The 16,893-nt window shown below is 46.5% G+C and overlaps 1 protein-coding gene across 2 annotated transcripts in view; it reads right to left on the bottom strand.

Annotated features, from left to right (window-relative positions):
* MYOM2 (myomesin 2) overlaps nt 1-16,893 on the bottom strand; it is a 226,877-nt gene that overhangs the window by 129,362 nt on the left and 80,622 nt on the right. For both annotated transcript variants that reach the window (XM_063916675.1, XM_063916676.1), the window contains 2 exons: nt 3,973-4,026; nt 1,600-1,727 (listed from right to left, as the gene is read on the bottom strand). In XM_063916675.1, the coding sequence (XP_063772745.1) occupies nt 1,600-1,727; nt 3,973-4,026 (182 nt within the window). The remainder of the gene's footprint in view (nt 1-1,599; nt 1,728-3,972; nt 4,027-16,893) is intronic.

The raw sequence follows: 16,893 nt of genomic DNA, 5'->3' as shown, positions 1-16,893 counted from the left end.
AATTGTCTCTACTGTTCATAAATTTCACAGTGATAGCTTTCAGATACACACAAACAGAAGGTGCTGCATTGAGGGTGCTGCAGGGAGAAAGCTCATCCCGGTATTACTACGAAAGATGGGCTACTCAGAGGATGCTGTAGGGAGAAGACTCATTCAGAGACAATTAATAACTCTGGCAGCTGCTGGCTTAGTACATGAAAGCCTCCAGTTTCCCAAATAACTTTTAGTCTATTAAATCAACTGTAAATGTAAAGGCCCATACACACTTGCCGATAAAATGAGCGACGTCGCTCATTTTCCCCCTCCCTGAGCGACGTCGCTCATTTTATCGGCGTGTGTATGCCGCCAGTGATGACCGATGCGCGGCCCCGCAGGTCGGCAACGATCGTCGCTGTCGGCAGTGCATGCATGCTCTATCTGGACGGTCGTCCAGGAGCTGCATGCACTGCCGGCGGAGGCGTGACGTCACTGAGCGATATATGAGCGGTCATATCGCTCAGTGTGTACAGGCGGCCGCCGACCGGCCGGCCCGGGAGGGGGAAACACTACATGACATCGCTCACAGAGTGACATTGTCTAATGTGTATGAACCTTAAATCTGCTGCAATCAATTCAATACAGAAATGTGAAAATATTTTGCAGTGCCACATTTGCTACTGACTACTGCTTACTGTTGGAGCCCAACTGAGATATCCTTTCCAAAGCTGCCTCCAATAAGAGTCACATAACAGGAATACACTTTCGACATGGTCAACATGGTTAAAAGGTCAACAGTGAGTAAGGTCAATTGGTTCAAATGTTAAACATGACAATGGTCGACACACACATATGATAGATACAAACGTTTTTTTTTTTTTTTTTCCATTTTTTCAACTAGTTCATTCTTTCCCATCCATGTGGACTATGGTTGGGAACACTGACCTGTGCCCAGCGATGTAGCAGTGGAGCCGCCCACATTGCCCAAAGTTTGGCGAGTGAAGCGAGCCCATGATTTGGCATTTACATGGTTCAACATACAAAATGACACTCAAACATAAAAACAGTGTCAACCATTTTTGTGTCGACCTTTTAACTGTGTCAACCTTTTATCGACCTTTTCAGATGTCTACATTCACCTTTCAACCAACTGACCCTGTCAATCTTTTTACCATGTGCATGTAGACCATATGGGTTTGGCCTAGTGATTGTCAACCTAATGCTGGTGACCTAATGATCTACACCCTCAGAATACATGATGAAGAGCTTGGTGTCACTAATGCTAGAGGTCATTTCAGGTCAACAACCTGCAATCCTCTCTTTGTGATGTTTCCTTAGTACCTGTTAACTTCTGAATTGATATTAGCAGTCCTGCCAAGATCGCCATTGATAGAATTCTTGGGCAGATGCCTTCATGGCTTGTTTAGCCACTCTTTAATTTGATATGAATCCTGTGCCCTAACTAGTTTTCAGACAGTACACAGACAGTTTTCAGACAGTTAAAAATACTCTAGGATATTGGTTTTTCAGACATGATATCCCACAAACTGTTCTTTGATCTTTCTCAAGAGGTTTTTAGAAACAATAAACAATGGTTAAAAACATTGTCCATTTATACTTTACCTTCTCAATATAATACACTAGTGGATCTCTGCCACGGGGAACAGGTGGGTCCCAGCTGAGAACAACATAAGTTTTGCTTGTGTCTAAAGCCTGGACATTGGTGGGAGGCCCAGGGATTTTGACATCACCTAAATAAGAGCAACAGTTAGTATAAGGACATACTGTATATGTCTAGCATTTTTTCAATGTATTTTTTAAATAGCCTCAAATAATTTTAGCATATGAAAAAAGTATTCAATATACTGCGGTATTTTATTGCCAAATGTGGCATATACATGTGAAAAGACAAAGTGTAATGAAATGTATAAATTACTTATGTAGATTGGCCCTCCCCATCAATAAGGTAGCTGGCCAGTGCTTCACCCACATGATATGATAAAATCTGACTTAGCACAAATGTTTTTAACATAGCAGACATGTAAAAGAGAAACTTGGGAATGACACTTATAGCATTATGATGATGTTTTACAGTATGTATCTCTTTAAGGCAACAGTATGTACTGTATCTCTCTAAGGCAAAACCATAAATTATATATTTCTTAAATAGCAGTTTCCATTTTATTACAGTAATTGTTATTTAACAAAAGCTGAATGAAGGGGATATCAAAATGAATTAATTATTGCTGTGGTATGATTACTCTTCTTATCAGATCATATGTTGGGATGTCGTGTAGAGTATCATTATTATACACTTCTCAATGTTACAGCATATCATGATTATGTTATGGATCACAAGATATTAGGTAACATGTAACATTTATTAAGTGCATTTAATTAGCAGCATGATCACCTGCAATTGACCCTTGATGTGTAATGTTCAGCTACAGGGTTTATATGCTTGAGAAGATGCCAGGTAAGGGGATGGCTGGTAGAGTTATGTATATGCCATTAGGACTGCCAGCAAAATGATCCAAAACACAGATAATGGTCAAATGATGGCGGTCATACATTCAAGGCTTGCCCATCTCACCAACATGGCCTTGGAAGTATCACTGTTGCCCACTCCCAAAAAAAATAATGTTGTGGGGATCTTAGCAAATTGCATTGACACACTTAGCGATGTAGTAAACAATATCGCTCATTTTCCCCCTCCTGAGTGATATTGTTTACTATATTGCCCAGGGTATATGCAGCTGCCGATGGCCGATGCATGGCTGCATGGCCTCGCGGGTTGTTAATGACCCTCGCTGTCGGCCATACATGCAGATCAATTTAGACTCATCATCCAAACCTGCATGCACAGCCCGGCCATGGCATGACGTCACTGTGTGATATTGCACTGTGTGTATGCACGCTGTTGGATGACCCGGGCCGGGAGGGGACACACTAGGTGATGTCCCTCATGGAGTACATTGCCTAGTGTGTACCCACCTTAAGGGGCAAGGAGGCGTGGTGCAACCTGACACTCAAAAAGGGATTAATACAATGCCCCACATGCAGAACTTCTGTGCAATTCTCCATCTCCATCTGCTAGCTTCTCCCCACAGATTTATGTAAGTGACGCTGTTCTAATTTTTTTCCTTTTTGTTTATAGAAAATTATTTGCCTAATACTATATTTGTATGTCATTCCTATTAATTGTTTTTTTTATATGCTTTAAGCATTGTGAGGTTTTTTTTTATATTAAACTTAATTTAATAAGATAGGTCTCTTTAATTCTTATTGGATTCATTTTGACTGTGAATTCAGCTTATCCATGCTACATACTGTATCTGTACTACAGGTTATTGTTTGGATAAAGAGTAGTGTGTTGCTCCTGAAATCCTTTCTGTGATGGCAATTATTGGGAAATTAATAGTGAGTGGGAGAGATCATTGGGAGTGTAATCATTCCTGTAGGTAACCAGGTGGTTGTTCTTTGATTAATTTCATGATAGACCTCAAGTGAGTGCTAATCTTGACAACGTTATGGACAGCTGTAGAGATTGAAGTATCTTGAAACCAGGTCCGTGACAAGGCAAAAGAGCTGAGGATAAGCCTTCAGGATAAATTGCATTAGGGATGTGAATGCAGAATTATGCAGATGTCCTAAAACACATTGTAAGAACATTGGATACATAAACATATGCACACATCCTCTGCTCCTGTAAACTGTCTTAGATCACACATTTTAATAGAAATTAATTTTATTTATTCATTTGAAATGTTGCTGGTATCTATTATGTATTGGTACAGTATAATCTAAACTTATTTATTTGCAGCATGGGGCATTATCACTGACATAAGTAGTGCTTATGTTACATTATGTTACACAAAACAATAAGGAGCATTCTTTAAAGAGAAAGAGGTTGCAGAATTTATCAAACCATTGAGAATGTTGATAACTTGGAGAGCTTAGTATCACTGATTTCAGAAATTTTAAAAAGTGAAATACCTTCCAAATCATCCTGACAGATAACAATTTCTCGTCCCCCATCCAGGTGGATTGCTGTAAAGACAAAATATGTTTTCAGTATGTAGTATTGCACATTGGTGAATTTTTTTAAATAAATTGTTTTTGTTTTTTAATAGGTGTGATCAATGTTGTTTTGTGGATAATAAATGTCCTCTGGTTAGAAAGATACCCTTACTTATTTACTATGGATGGCTGTGATATTCATAATAGGTCCAAAATAGTGGATCATTTCTGGAAAAATGGCTGAACATAACTGGATTTGGATAAGAGTGAAAGAACATGTCATATAACCTGCTCCAAATCTCGTGCTATGTTTCCAGTCTTTATGATGTGTCACAGACTGTTGTGATCAATAAAGCAATATGATGTTTAGTGATGCATTGCACTACAGTCCTACTAATTGCAATACAAGGATAAAGCATTCAGTTTTGTCAGCTGCTAGAGTACTACTATACAATTTTATAATGGAAACTTAACTCCCATCCTATAACAAACCAAGATGTTGAGTCAGATGATGAAACTATTGTGGCTGCTAAAGTAAAGGCATTAGTCAGAAACAGCACTTAGAGGTCTAAGCTGAAGTGCTGAACATCAGACTCTATACCTTAATACATATTATGGTTCATGTCATGGGACTTTCACATTTCTTTCTACTGCTGTCCTGTTGTCTTTTCATTGACAGGTACTGTCATTAGTCATATTAAACAGGATTAGCACATCCTATACCACAGTTCTCATGTTACCATCCTGGCTAACCATTATGGATTTACTACTCATTAATGACCTCATTTCCATACCCCTGTGAGGAAAACCAATTTCTCATAACTCCTAGAGGATGAGGGGGCCACCAAAAGAACCAAGGGGTATAGACCGGATCCGCAGGAGACATGGGCACTTTAAGACTTTAATGGGGCGTGACCTGGCTCCTCCCTCTATATCCCTCCCCAGACTCAGTTTTAGAAATGTGCCCAGTGAGACTGGATGCACTCCGGGGAGCTCTACTGAGTTTCTCTGAAAAGACTTAAGTTAGGTTTTTTATTTTCAGGGAGGCTGCTGGCAACAGCCTCCCTGCTTCGTGGGACTGAGGGGAGAGAAGTATGACCTACTTCTGATGAGTTCCAGGGCTCTGCTTCTGCTGACAGGATGCCTCCTGCACCTGAAGGGAGATGTTCGCCGGGTACGCTCGGATGCTCGCTCCCACAGCCTGCCGTCACCCCCTTTCAGACCCAGAAGTCAGAAGACAGGTGAGTAGAAGAAGAAAAGAAGACTTCTATTTAGTTTGATGGCATTCTGAGGTACCGCGTAGCGAGGGAAGCACAGTGCGCGCCATGCTCCCACACACATCACCACCACTGGGTGCAGGGCGCTGGGGGGGGCGCCCTGGGGCAGCATTTACCTCACAAATCACTGGCCAGAGGGGACATAAGTGCCTAGGCACTGTCCTAACCCCCGCCAGTATAAATATATATAATTGATGAAAGCGGGACAGAAGCGCGCCATTAAGGGGGCGGGGCTTCGTGCTCACTGTACTCTGCGCCATTTTCCTCCTCACAAGCCACAGATCCAGCTGGTCCTTCCTCATCAATAGCAAGTACCAGGGGGCTAAAAACAAGTGTGGGGGGGGGCACAATTGTTCAATATAACAAGCGCTGCAGCTCTGAGGCACTTAGGAGTGTTTTCAGACCTGTGTTTTGGCACTAGGGTGTGAGCTGGCTTTTTCCCTCTGTGTTCCCTGGCAGGCTTTATTCTGTGTTCTGTCCCCTATAGGCGACATGTCTGAGGCAGATTATTTCTTTCAGGGGGATAATATGTTAGGGACACCAAGTATTATGGGGCGGCCATGTCGTCACCGCCGACTGTTGATTGGTTGACTACTTTAAATGCTTTGAAAGCTAATATCACTCTTCTTAGTCAGAAGTTTGATCAGTTAGAATCTCAAACCCAGGTGTGGAAGAGATCAATGGAGGACGCGTTATTACAGGTCCAGGACCCCTCAGGGTCACACAAACGTAGTTTTGACCAGTCACTTGACACAGGTACCGACACGGACTCTGATGCCGATGTCGACTATTCTGATTCCAGATTAGATCCAAAATTAGCAAAGAGTTTTCAGTACATGATTGTAGCAGTTAAGGACGTATTGCATATCACAGAGGAGCCTATTACTCCTGAAACGAGGGTCCTTATATATAAGGAGAAGAAGCGGTCGGTTACGTTTCCTCCTTCCTTTGAACTGAACGCTCTCTTTGATAAAGTCTGGGACAGCCCTGATAAAAAATGTCAGATTCCTAAATGGATCATGGTGGCGTACCCCTTTCCCACTGCTGATAGGGAAAAATAAGATTTTAAACCTACCGGTAAATCTTTTTCTCGTGGTCCGTAGAGGATGCTGGTGACTCCGTAAGGACCATGAGGAATAGATGGGCTCCACAGGAGACATGGGCACTAAAAAGAACTTTAGGTATGGGTGTGCACTGGCTCCTCCCTCTATGCCCCTCCTTCAGACCTCAGTTAGAGAAACTGTGCCCAGAGGAGACGGACAGTACGAGGAAAGGATTTTGTAAATCCAAGGGCAAGATTCATACCAGCCACACCATTCACACCGTATAACATGGGATATACGAACCAGTCAACAGTATGAAACAAAACCAGTATCAGTCCAAAACTGATCCAACTGAAACATAACCCTTATGTAAGCAACAACTATATACAAGTCCTGCAGGATGTTGTCCGCACAGGGACGGGCGCCCAGCATCCTCTACGGACTACGAGAAAAAGATTTACCGGTAGGTTTAAAATCTTATTTTCTCTTACGTCCTAGAGGATGCTGGGGACTCCGTAAGGACCATGGGGATTATACCAAAGCACCAAAACGAGCGGGAGAGTGCGGACGACTCTGCAGCACCGAATGAGCAAACATTAGGTCCTCATCGGCCAGGGTATCAAACTTGTAGAATTTTGCAAAAGTGTTTGAACCCGACCAAGTCGCGGCTCGGCAAAGTTGTAATGCCGAGACGCCCCGGGCAGCCGCCCAAGAAGAGCCCACCTTCCTAGTGGAATGGGCCTTAACCGAATTCGGTAACGGCAATCCAGCTGTAGAATGAGCCTGCTGAATCGTGTTACAGATCCAGCGAGCAATAGTCTGTTTAGACGCAGGAGCACCAACCTTGTTGGCTGCATACAGGATAAACAGAGCCTCTGTTTTCCTAACCCGAGCCGTTCTGGCCACATAAATTTTCAATGCCCTGACCACATCTAGGGACTCGGAATCCTCCACGTCCCTTGTAGCCACAGGCACCACAATAGGTTGGTTCATATGAAAAGAAGAAACCACCTTAGGCAAAAATTGGGGACGAGTCCGCAACTCAGCTCTATCCACATGGAAAATCAGATAAGGGCTATTGTGAGATAAAGCCGCCAACTCTGACACTCGCCGTGCCGAAGCCAAGGCCAATAACATGACCACCTTCCAAGTAAGATACTTCAATTCAACTGTTTGAAGCGGTTCAAACCAGTGAGACTTAAGGAACCGTAACACCACGTTAAGGTCCCATGGTGCCACTGGAGGCACAAAAGGAGGCTGGATATGCAGCACCCCTTTCACGAAAGTCTGGACTTCTGGAAGAGAAGCCAATTCCTTTTGAAAGAAAATGGATAAGGCCGAAATCTGAACCTTAATGGATCCTAACTTTAGGCCCAAATTCACTCCTGTTTGCAGGAAGTGGAGAAAACGGCCCAGATGGAACTCTTCCGGAGGAGCAGTCTTGGCTTCGCACCAAGAAACATACTTCCTCCAGATACGGTGATAATGTTTCGATGTCACCTCCTTCCTAGCCTTTATCAGAGTAGGAATGACCTCCTACGGAATGCCCTTCTCCGCTAGGATCCTGCGTTCAACCGCCATGCCATCAAACGCAGTTGCGGTAAGTCCTGGAACAGACAGGGCCCTTGTTGAAACAGGTCTTCCCTGAGAGGAAGAGGCCACAGATCTTCTGAGAGCATTTCCTATAGATCCAGATACCAGGCCCTTCGAGGCCAATCTGGAATGATGAGAATCGCCTGAACCCCTCTTCGTCTTATGATTCTCCATATCTTTGAGATGAGAGGAAGAGGAGGGAACACATAGTCCGACTGAAACACCCACGTTGTCACCAGTGCGTCCACGGCAATCGCCTGAGGGTCCCTTGACCTGGCGCAATATCTCGAAAGTTTCTTGTTGAGGCGTGAAGCCATCATGTCTATTTGAGGCAGACCCCACTGACTTGCAATCTCTGCGAAGACTTCCTGATGAAGTCCCCACTCTCCTGGATGCAGATCGGGTCTGCTGAGGAAGTCTGCTTCCCAGTTGTCTACTCCTGGAATGAAGACTGCTGTCAGAGCTCTTACATGACTCTCCGCCCATCGAAGAATCTTCGAGGCTTCTGTCATTGCCACTCTGCTCCTTGTGCCGCCTTGGCGGTTTACATGAGCCACTGCTGTGATGTTATCTGACTGAATCAGAACCGGTAGACCTTGAAATAAGGTCTGTGCCTGACGAAGGCCGTTGTATATGGCCCTTAATTCCAGAATGTTGATGTGTAGACAAGCCTCCTGGCTTGACCACAGACCCTGGAAGTTTCTTCCCTGTGTGACTGCTCCCCGTCCTCGTAGACTCACGTCCGTGGTCACCAGAACCCAGTCCTGGATTCCGAACCTGCTAACCTCTAGAAGGTGAGCACTCTGCAGCCACCACAGGAGAGATACCCTGGCCCTGGGGTACAGGCGGATCACCTGATGAATCTGTAGATGTGACCCGGACCACTTGTCCAGAAGGTCCCACTGAAAGGTTCTGGCATGGAACCTGCCAAATGGAACGGCCTCGTAAGACGCCACCATTTTCCCCAGCACTCGCGTGCAGTGATGTACCGACACTCTGTCTGGCTTCAACAGGTCCCTGACCAAGTCCTGCAGTTCCTGGGCCTTTTCCGTCGGGAGAAAGACCCTCTTTTGTTCCGTGTCCAGAATCATGCCTAAGAAAGGCAATCTGGTTGTTGGAACTAACTGTGACTTTGGCAGGTTTAGAATCCAACCGTGTTGTTGTAACACCCTCAGGGAGAGTGATACTTTGACCAGCAACTGTCCTCTCGATCTCGCTTTTATCAGGAGATTGTCCAATTATGGGATAATTGTGACCCCCTGCTTGCGCAGGAGCACCATCATCTCCGCCATTAATTTGGTAAAAATTCTCGGGGCCGTGGACAGCCCAAACAGCAACGTCTGAAATTGGTAGTGACAATCCTCCACCACAAATCTCAGGAACGCCTGATGAGGTTAATAAATGGGGACATGAAGGTATGCATCCTTTGAGTCTAGAGACACCATATAATCTCCCCCTTCCAGACTTGCAATGACCACCCTGAGCGACTCCATCTTGAACTTGAACCTCTTTAAGTATAGGTTTAAGGATTTTAAATTTAGAATGGGTCTGACCGAACCGTCCGGTTTTGGGACCACAAACAGGGTTGAGTAATAGCCCATCCCCTGCTGCAGCAGGGGAACCTTGACCACCACTTGTTGGAGACACAATTTTTGAATTGCTGCTAAAACTACCTCCCTCTCTGGGAAAGAAGTCAGCAGTGCCGATTTGAAAAACCGGCGAGGAGGCACCTCTTCGAATTCCAGCTTGTACCCCTGGGAAACAATGTCTATTGCCCAGGGATCCACCTGAGAGTGAACCCAGACTTGGCTGAAAAGACGAAGACGTGCCCCCACTGGAGCGGACTCTCCCAGCGGAGCCCCAGCGGAGCCCCAGCGGAGCCCCAGCGGAGCCCCAGCGTCATGCGGTGGATTTAGTAGAAGCCAGGGAGGACTTCTGTTCCTGGGAACTGGCTGTAGCTGGCAGCTTTTTCCCCTTGCCCTTACCTCTGGCAAGAAAGGAAGATCCCCGAGCTCTCTTGGATTTATGCGGCCGAAAGGACTGCATCTGATAATGTGGCGCTTTCTTAGGCTGTGAGGAAACATAAGGTAAAAAAGTTGATTTACAAGCAGTAGCTGTGGAAACTAGGTCCGCGAGACCTTCCCCAAACAACTCCTCACCCTTGTACGGCAAAACCTCCATATGCCGTTTTGAGTCGGCATCACCCGACCACTGTCGAGTCTACAGTGCCCGCCTGGCAGAAATCGCCATAGCGTTTGCTCTGGACCCCAGTATGCCGATATCCCTTTGAGCCTCTCTCATATAAAGGACCGCATCCTTAATATGTCCCAGGGTCAATAAAATAGTTTCCTTATCCATCGTATCCATATCAGCAGATAAGGTATCGGTCCACGCTAGTACAGCGCTACAAACCCAAGCCGACGCTATCGCCGGTCTGAGTAATGTACCGGTATGTGTGTAAATTGACTTCAAGGTAGTTTCCTGCTTGCGGTCAGCAGGATCCCTGAGGGCCGCTGTATCCTGAGACGGCAGCGACACCTTTTTGGAAAGGCGCGTGAACGCCTTGTCCACCCTTGGGGAGGATTCCCACCGTATCCTTTCCTTGATAGGGAAAGGATACGCCATAAAAATCCTTTTGGGAATCTGCAGCTTCTTATCTGGAGTTTCCCAAGCACTTTCAAATAACTCATTTAATTCAAAAGAAGGTGGAAAAGTAACCTCATGTGGATTTTAGGATTAGGCACCGCGGGGTCATCTATAATATGCAGCACATCCTTTATAGCAATAATCATATAATGAATACTCTTTGCCAATTTTACCTGCAACCTCGCATCATCATAATCGACACTAGAGTCAGACTCTGTGTCGGTATCTGTATCAACTAACTGAGAAAGCGGCCGCTTTTGAGACCCAGAAGGTCCCTGTGACATAGGGAAAGGCAGGGTATGACCCTCTGTGTTATCCCTGGACTCTGCTTTGTCCAAACGTTTGTGCAATAAATTCACATTTGCATTTAAAATATTCCACATATCCATCCAGTCATGTGTCGGCATTGCCGAAGGCGACACTGCACTCATGCGCTCCACCTCCTCCCTAGGAGAGCCTTCCGCTTCAGACATGCCGACACGCACGTACTGACACACCACACACTCAGGGAAAGCTCTATCTGGAGACATTTCCCCCACAAGGCCCTTTGGAGAGACAGAGAGAGAATATGCCAGCACACACCCAGCGCCAATAATCTTGTGAAAAAGAAAAATATCACCCAGATACAGCGCTATTTACTGTGCCCAATTATGTGCCCCCCCTTCTTTAAAACCCTAAGTCACCGGTGATCAGCAGGGGAGAGTCCGGGGAGCCAGCTTCCCAGCGTGCTTGAGGAGAAAATGGCGCTGGTGAGTGCTGAGGGAGAAGCCCCGCCCCCTCAGTGGCGGACTTCGGTCCCGCTCTTTCTTTAAACTGGCGGGGGCTCTGAAATAACATCAAACTGAGTAATTATATTCCCAAAAGCCAGTGCTGAGGTTTACATTGCAGCCCAGGGCGCGCCCCCCCCCCCACGCCCTGCACCCCACAGTGTGCGCTGTGTGTGTGTGTTGTGGGAGCAATGGCGCACAGCGTTACCGCTGCGTGTTACCTCTCTGAAGCTCTGAAGTCTTCTGCCGCCTGTGAAGTCTTCTGCCTTCCTATACTCACCCGGCTTCTATCTCCCGGCTCTGCGAGGAGTACGGCGGCGCGGCTCCGGGACGAACCGCTAGGGAAGACCTGCGTTCTGACTCCCTCTGGAGCTAATGGTGTCCAGTAGCCTAAGAAGCAGAGCCTAGCATTTAAGTAGGTCTGCTTCTCTCTCCTCAGTCCCACGATGCAGGGAGCCTGTTGCCAGCAGGTCTCCCTGAAAACAAAAAAACCTAACAAAATACTTTCTTTTCAGGAAGCTCCCTGTAGTGCACCCAGTCTCCTCTGGGCACAGTATTAAACTGGGGTCTGGAGGAGGGGCATAGAGGGAGGAGCCAGTGCACACCCATACCTAAAGTTCTTTTTAGTGCCCATGTATCCTGTGGAGCCCATCTATTCCCCATGGTCCTTACGGAGTCCCCAGCATCCTCTAGGACGTAAGAGAAAGTGGGAGACGGCCCCCACGGTAGACAAAGCCCTTGTGCGCTGATCTAAGCAGGTAGCTCTCCCAGCGTCTACCACGACGGCCCTTAAGGAGCCTGCTGATCGTAAGCAGGAGGCTACCTTAAAAGCTATTTATACGACCACGGGTACGCAGCTCAGGCCTATCATTGCATCGGCGTGGGTAAGTAGCGCTATTGAGAAGTGGGAAGAAAATTTGTCTTCTGAAATGGATACTCTCGATAGGGATAGCATCTTAGTAACGCTCAGTTATATCAGAGATGCGGCTGGGTACTTGAAGGAGGCTGCAAGAGATGCTGCCCTGCTGTGTGCTAAAGCCAATGCTATGTCGGTTGCAGCTAGGCGAGCGCTTTGGATTCACCAGTGGAATGCTGATGCTGACTCCTAGAGAAATATGGAGTCTCTTCCATATAAGGGTGGTGAGTTGTTTGGTGACGGCCTCACTGATTTGGTGTCTACGGCTACCGCGGGTAAGTCGTCCTTTTTGCCCTATGTTCCTGTGCAACATAAGAAAACACACAACTATCAAATGCAGTCCTTTGGGCCCAATAAATATAGGAGAGGCCGAGGTAATTCCTTCCTTGCTACCAGAGGTAGGGAAAGAGGTAAAAGGGCACCCGCCTCCTCGGGTTCCCAGGAACAGAAGTCCTCCCCGGCTTCTGCAAAGTCCACCGCATGACGCTGGGTCTCCCCTCCAGGAGACCGCGCCGGTGGGGGCACGTCTAAAGCTCTTCAGTCAGGTCTGGGTTCACTCGGGCCTGGACCCTTGGGTTGTACAAATTGTGTCCCACGGGTACAAACTAGAGTTTATAGACGTCCCCTCTCACCGTTTTTTTAAATCGGCCTTACCAGCTTCGCTTCCAGACAGGGATCTAGTCTGTGGAGCGATACAAAATTGTGTCAAAATCAGGTTGTGGTCCCGGTTCCCCTGGCACAACAGGGAGAGGGCTTTTATTCAAGCCTGTTTGTGGTACCGAAGCCGGATGGCTCGGTCAGACCGATCCTAAACCTAAAATCTCTCAATTTCTACCTAAAAAAACTCAAATTCAAAATGGAGTCTCTCAGAGCGGTGATCTCCAGTCTGGAGGAGGGAGAGTTTATGGTGTCATTGGACATAAAGGATGCATACCTACATGTCCCCATCTATCCCCCTCATCAAATTTTCCTGAGGTTTGCAATTCAGGATTCTCATTACCAATTTCAGACATTGCTGTTTGGCCTGTCCACGGCTCCGAGGATTTTCACCAAGGTGATGGTGGAGATGATGGTTCTCCTCCGCAACAAGGAGTCACAATTATCCCGTATTTGGACGATCTCCTGATAAAAGCGATATCCAGGGACCGGTTGGTACAGGACATTACACTGTCCTGGTTGATTCTTCAACAACATGGTTGGCTCCTAAACTTGCCAAAATCAAAGTTAGTCCCGACAACGCGATTGGCGTTTTTGGGTATGATAATGGACACAGTCCAGCAGCGAGTGTTCCTTCCTGTGGAAAAGGCTCTGGAAATTCAGAGTTTGGTCAAACTCATTCTGATGCCAGCAACAGTTTCTATCCATCAATGCATTCAGTTGCTGGGGAAAATGTTGGCGGCATACGAGGCCCTCCCCTTCACGAGGTTCCATGCCAGAGTGTTTCAGTGGGACCTGTTGGACAAGTGGTCCGGATCCCACCTTCATATGCACTGGAGAATAGTTCTATCTCCAAAAACCAGAATCTCACTCCTGTGGTGGCTCCACAGCTCTCACCTCTTAGAGCAGGGATGGGGAACCTTCGGCCCTCCAGCTGTTGTTGAACTACACATATCAGCATGCCTTGCAACAGTTTTGCTATTTGGTCATGCTAAAACTGTTGCAGGGCATGCTGGGATGTGTAGTTCAACAACAGCTGGAGGACCGAAGGTTCCCCATCCCTGTCTTAGAGGGACGCAGGTTCGGGATCCAGGACTGGATCCTAGTGACAACGGATGCAAATCTCCGAGGCTGGGGGGCAGTCACACAAGAGGAAAACTTCCAAGGAAGATGGTCAAGAAACTCATCTTCACATAAACGTTCTGGAGTTGAGGGCTATTCACAACGGGCTTCTTCAAGCAGAACATCTTCTTCGAAACCTGCCAGTCGTGATCCAATCGGACAATGTAACAGCAGTAGCGTACATAAACCGCCAAGGCGGTACAAAGAGCAGAGCGGCAATGGCAGAAACCACGGAGATCCTCCGCTGGGCGGAGAAACATGTAAGCGCTCTGTCAGCAATATTCATTCCAGGAGTGGACAACTGGGAAGCAGACTTCCTCAGCAGACACGATCTCCATCCAGGAGAGTGGGGCCTCCTTCAGGAGGTCTTCACTCAGGTGACAAGTCTTTGGGGGGTACCCCATATAGACATGATGGCATCTCGCCTCAACAAGAAACTTCTTAGATATTGTTCCAGGTCCAGGGATCCTCAGGCTGCGGCAGTGGATGCACTGGCGACGCCATGGGTGTTTCCGTCTGTGTACATATTCCCTCCGCTTCCTCTCATTCCAAAAGTTCTGAAGATTTTGAGAAGAACAAAGGTGCCAGACTGGCCAAGGAGAATTTGGTACATGGATCTTCGGGCATTACTAGTCGACGATCCTTGGCCTCTTCCTCTTCGCGAGGACCTGCTGCAGCAGGGGCTGTTCGTCTATCACGACTTACAGCGGCTACGTTTGACGGCATGGCGGTTGAACGCCAGATTTTAGCCCGGAAGGGTATTCCCAGTGAAGTCATCCCTACCCTTATCTTGGCTAGGAAGGGTGTGACGTCGAAGCCCTATCACCGTATTTGGAGGAAATATATTTCCTGGTGCAAGTCCAAGAAGGCTCCGGTGGAGAAATTTGACCTTGAACGTTTCCTCCATTTTCTACAAAATGGAGTGGATGCGGGCCTTAAATTAGGCTCCATAAAAGTGCAGATTTCTGCTTTGTCAATTTTCTTTCAGAAACAATTGGCCTCACTTCCTGAGGTGCAGACGTTTGTAAAAGGGGTGTTGCACATACAACCTCCTTTTGTGCCCCCTGTGGCACCTTGGGACCTTAACGTGGTGTTAACGTTCCTGCAATCACATTGGTTTGAACCTTTATGTAAGGTGGAGTTGAAATTCCTCACTTGGAAAGTTGTCATTTTGTTGGCATTGGCATCCACAAGGCGGGTGTCAGAGTTGGCGGCCTTGTCTCACAAGAGCCCTTATTTGGTCTTCCATGAAGATAGAGCAGAATTGTGGACTCGGCAACAATTTCTGCCGAAGGTGGTTTCCTCTTTTCATATCAACCAACCTATTGTGGTGCCAGTGGCTACTGGCTCTTTGGCTGAGTCAAAGTCTCTGGATGTGGTCAGAGCTTTGACAATTTATGTCGCCAGAACGGCTCAGATTAGGAAAACAGAGGCTCTGTTTGTCCTGTATGCTCCCAATAAGATTGGGTGTCCTGCTTCTAAGCAGACTATTGCCCGCTGGATCTGTAACACGATTCAGCAGGCTCATTCTATGGCAGGATTGCCGTTACCGAAATCGGTAAAGGCTCACTCCACTAGGAAAGTGGGCTCGTCCTGGGCGGCTGCCCGGGGTGTCTCGGCATTACAGCTTTGCCGAGCTGCTACTTAGTCGGGGTCAAACACATTTGCTAAGTTTTACAAGTTTGATACCTTGGCCGATGATGACCTAAAGTTTGGTCAATCGGTGCTGCAGAGTCATCCACACTCTCCCGCCCACTCTAGAGCTTTGGTATAACCCCTTGGTTCTTTTGGTGTCCCCAGCATCCTCTAGGACGTATAAGAAAATAGGATTTTAATAGCTACCGGTAAATCCTTTTCTCTTAGTCCGTAGAGGATGCTGGGCGCCCGTCCCAGTGCGTACTGTATCTGCGGTTTAGTTGAGGTTGCACACAGGTTGTGTTTTTCAGTATTTTCAGCATGTTGCTGAATTTTGTTCATGTCCGTTGACATGTATTCAGTTGAATGCCATGTTGGACGGCATACTTATGCCGTGAGCTGGTATGATGCTCACATTATGTTTAATTGTTAATTCCTTTCCTCGAAATGTCCGTCTCCCTGAGCACAGTTCCAAACTGAGTCTGGGGGGGATATAGAGGGAGGAGCCAGGTCACGCCCCTAAAAAGTCTTAAAGTGCCCATGTCTCCTGCGGATCCCGTCTATACCCCTTGGTTCTTTTGGGGTCCCCAGCATTCTCTACGGACTAAGAGAAAAGGATTTACCGGTAGGTATTAAAATCCTATTATTTCTCACTGGAAACTGAACATCAAGAACCAGGAGGCAGAGGTTATTGATTTCTTAAAAGTGTTCTACCAAGTTTGGAAGGATTTTCATGACAAGATGATAACTTCCATCAGTGAAATCCCTGTTCTTCAACATATTTTAGGACCAAGGTAATATATCAACCATACAGAGGTCACTAATGCTCTCTTGCCCTCTCCAACCCCCACCCAACTTTTTCTTTCTTTCTTTGTCTTCCTATCTTAGTACTGTATGTACTGTATGTTACCATTTATACAGTGTAGAAAATGAAGTGTGTCTCATGGGGAGATGTTTCAAACCTTTTCGAGAGATAAAGTGGATGGAAATAAAGTACCAGCCAATCAGCCCCTACCTACCGTGTTATAGGCTGCTTTTGAGAAATGACTGGAGCTGGTTGGCTGTTACTCTAACTCCATCCACTTTACCTCTCTCCAAGACTTAGTACATATATATATATATATATATATATACACAAATGGAAGAAAAGGACTGCGGCACTCAGGGACGTTTTGAAAAATCGCTGTATTAAATCCAATACATCATTGCATCGACGTTTCAGGGATTTTAACCCCTTCCTC

Source organism: Pseudophryne corroboree, chromosome 4 (assembly GCF_028390025.1).
Source record: "Pseudophryne corroboree isolate aPseCor3 chromosome 4, aPseCor3.hap2, whole genome shotgun sequence".
NCBI lineage: Eukaryota > Metazoa > Chordata > Amphibia > Anura > Myobatrachidae > Pseudophryne > Pseudophryne corroboree.
The sequence above is the reverse complement of the archived record's forward strand: the minus strand, read 5'-3'. Positions and strand labels throughout refer to the sequence as shown.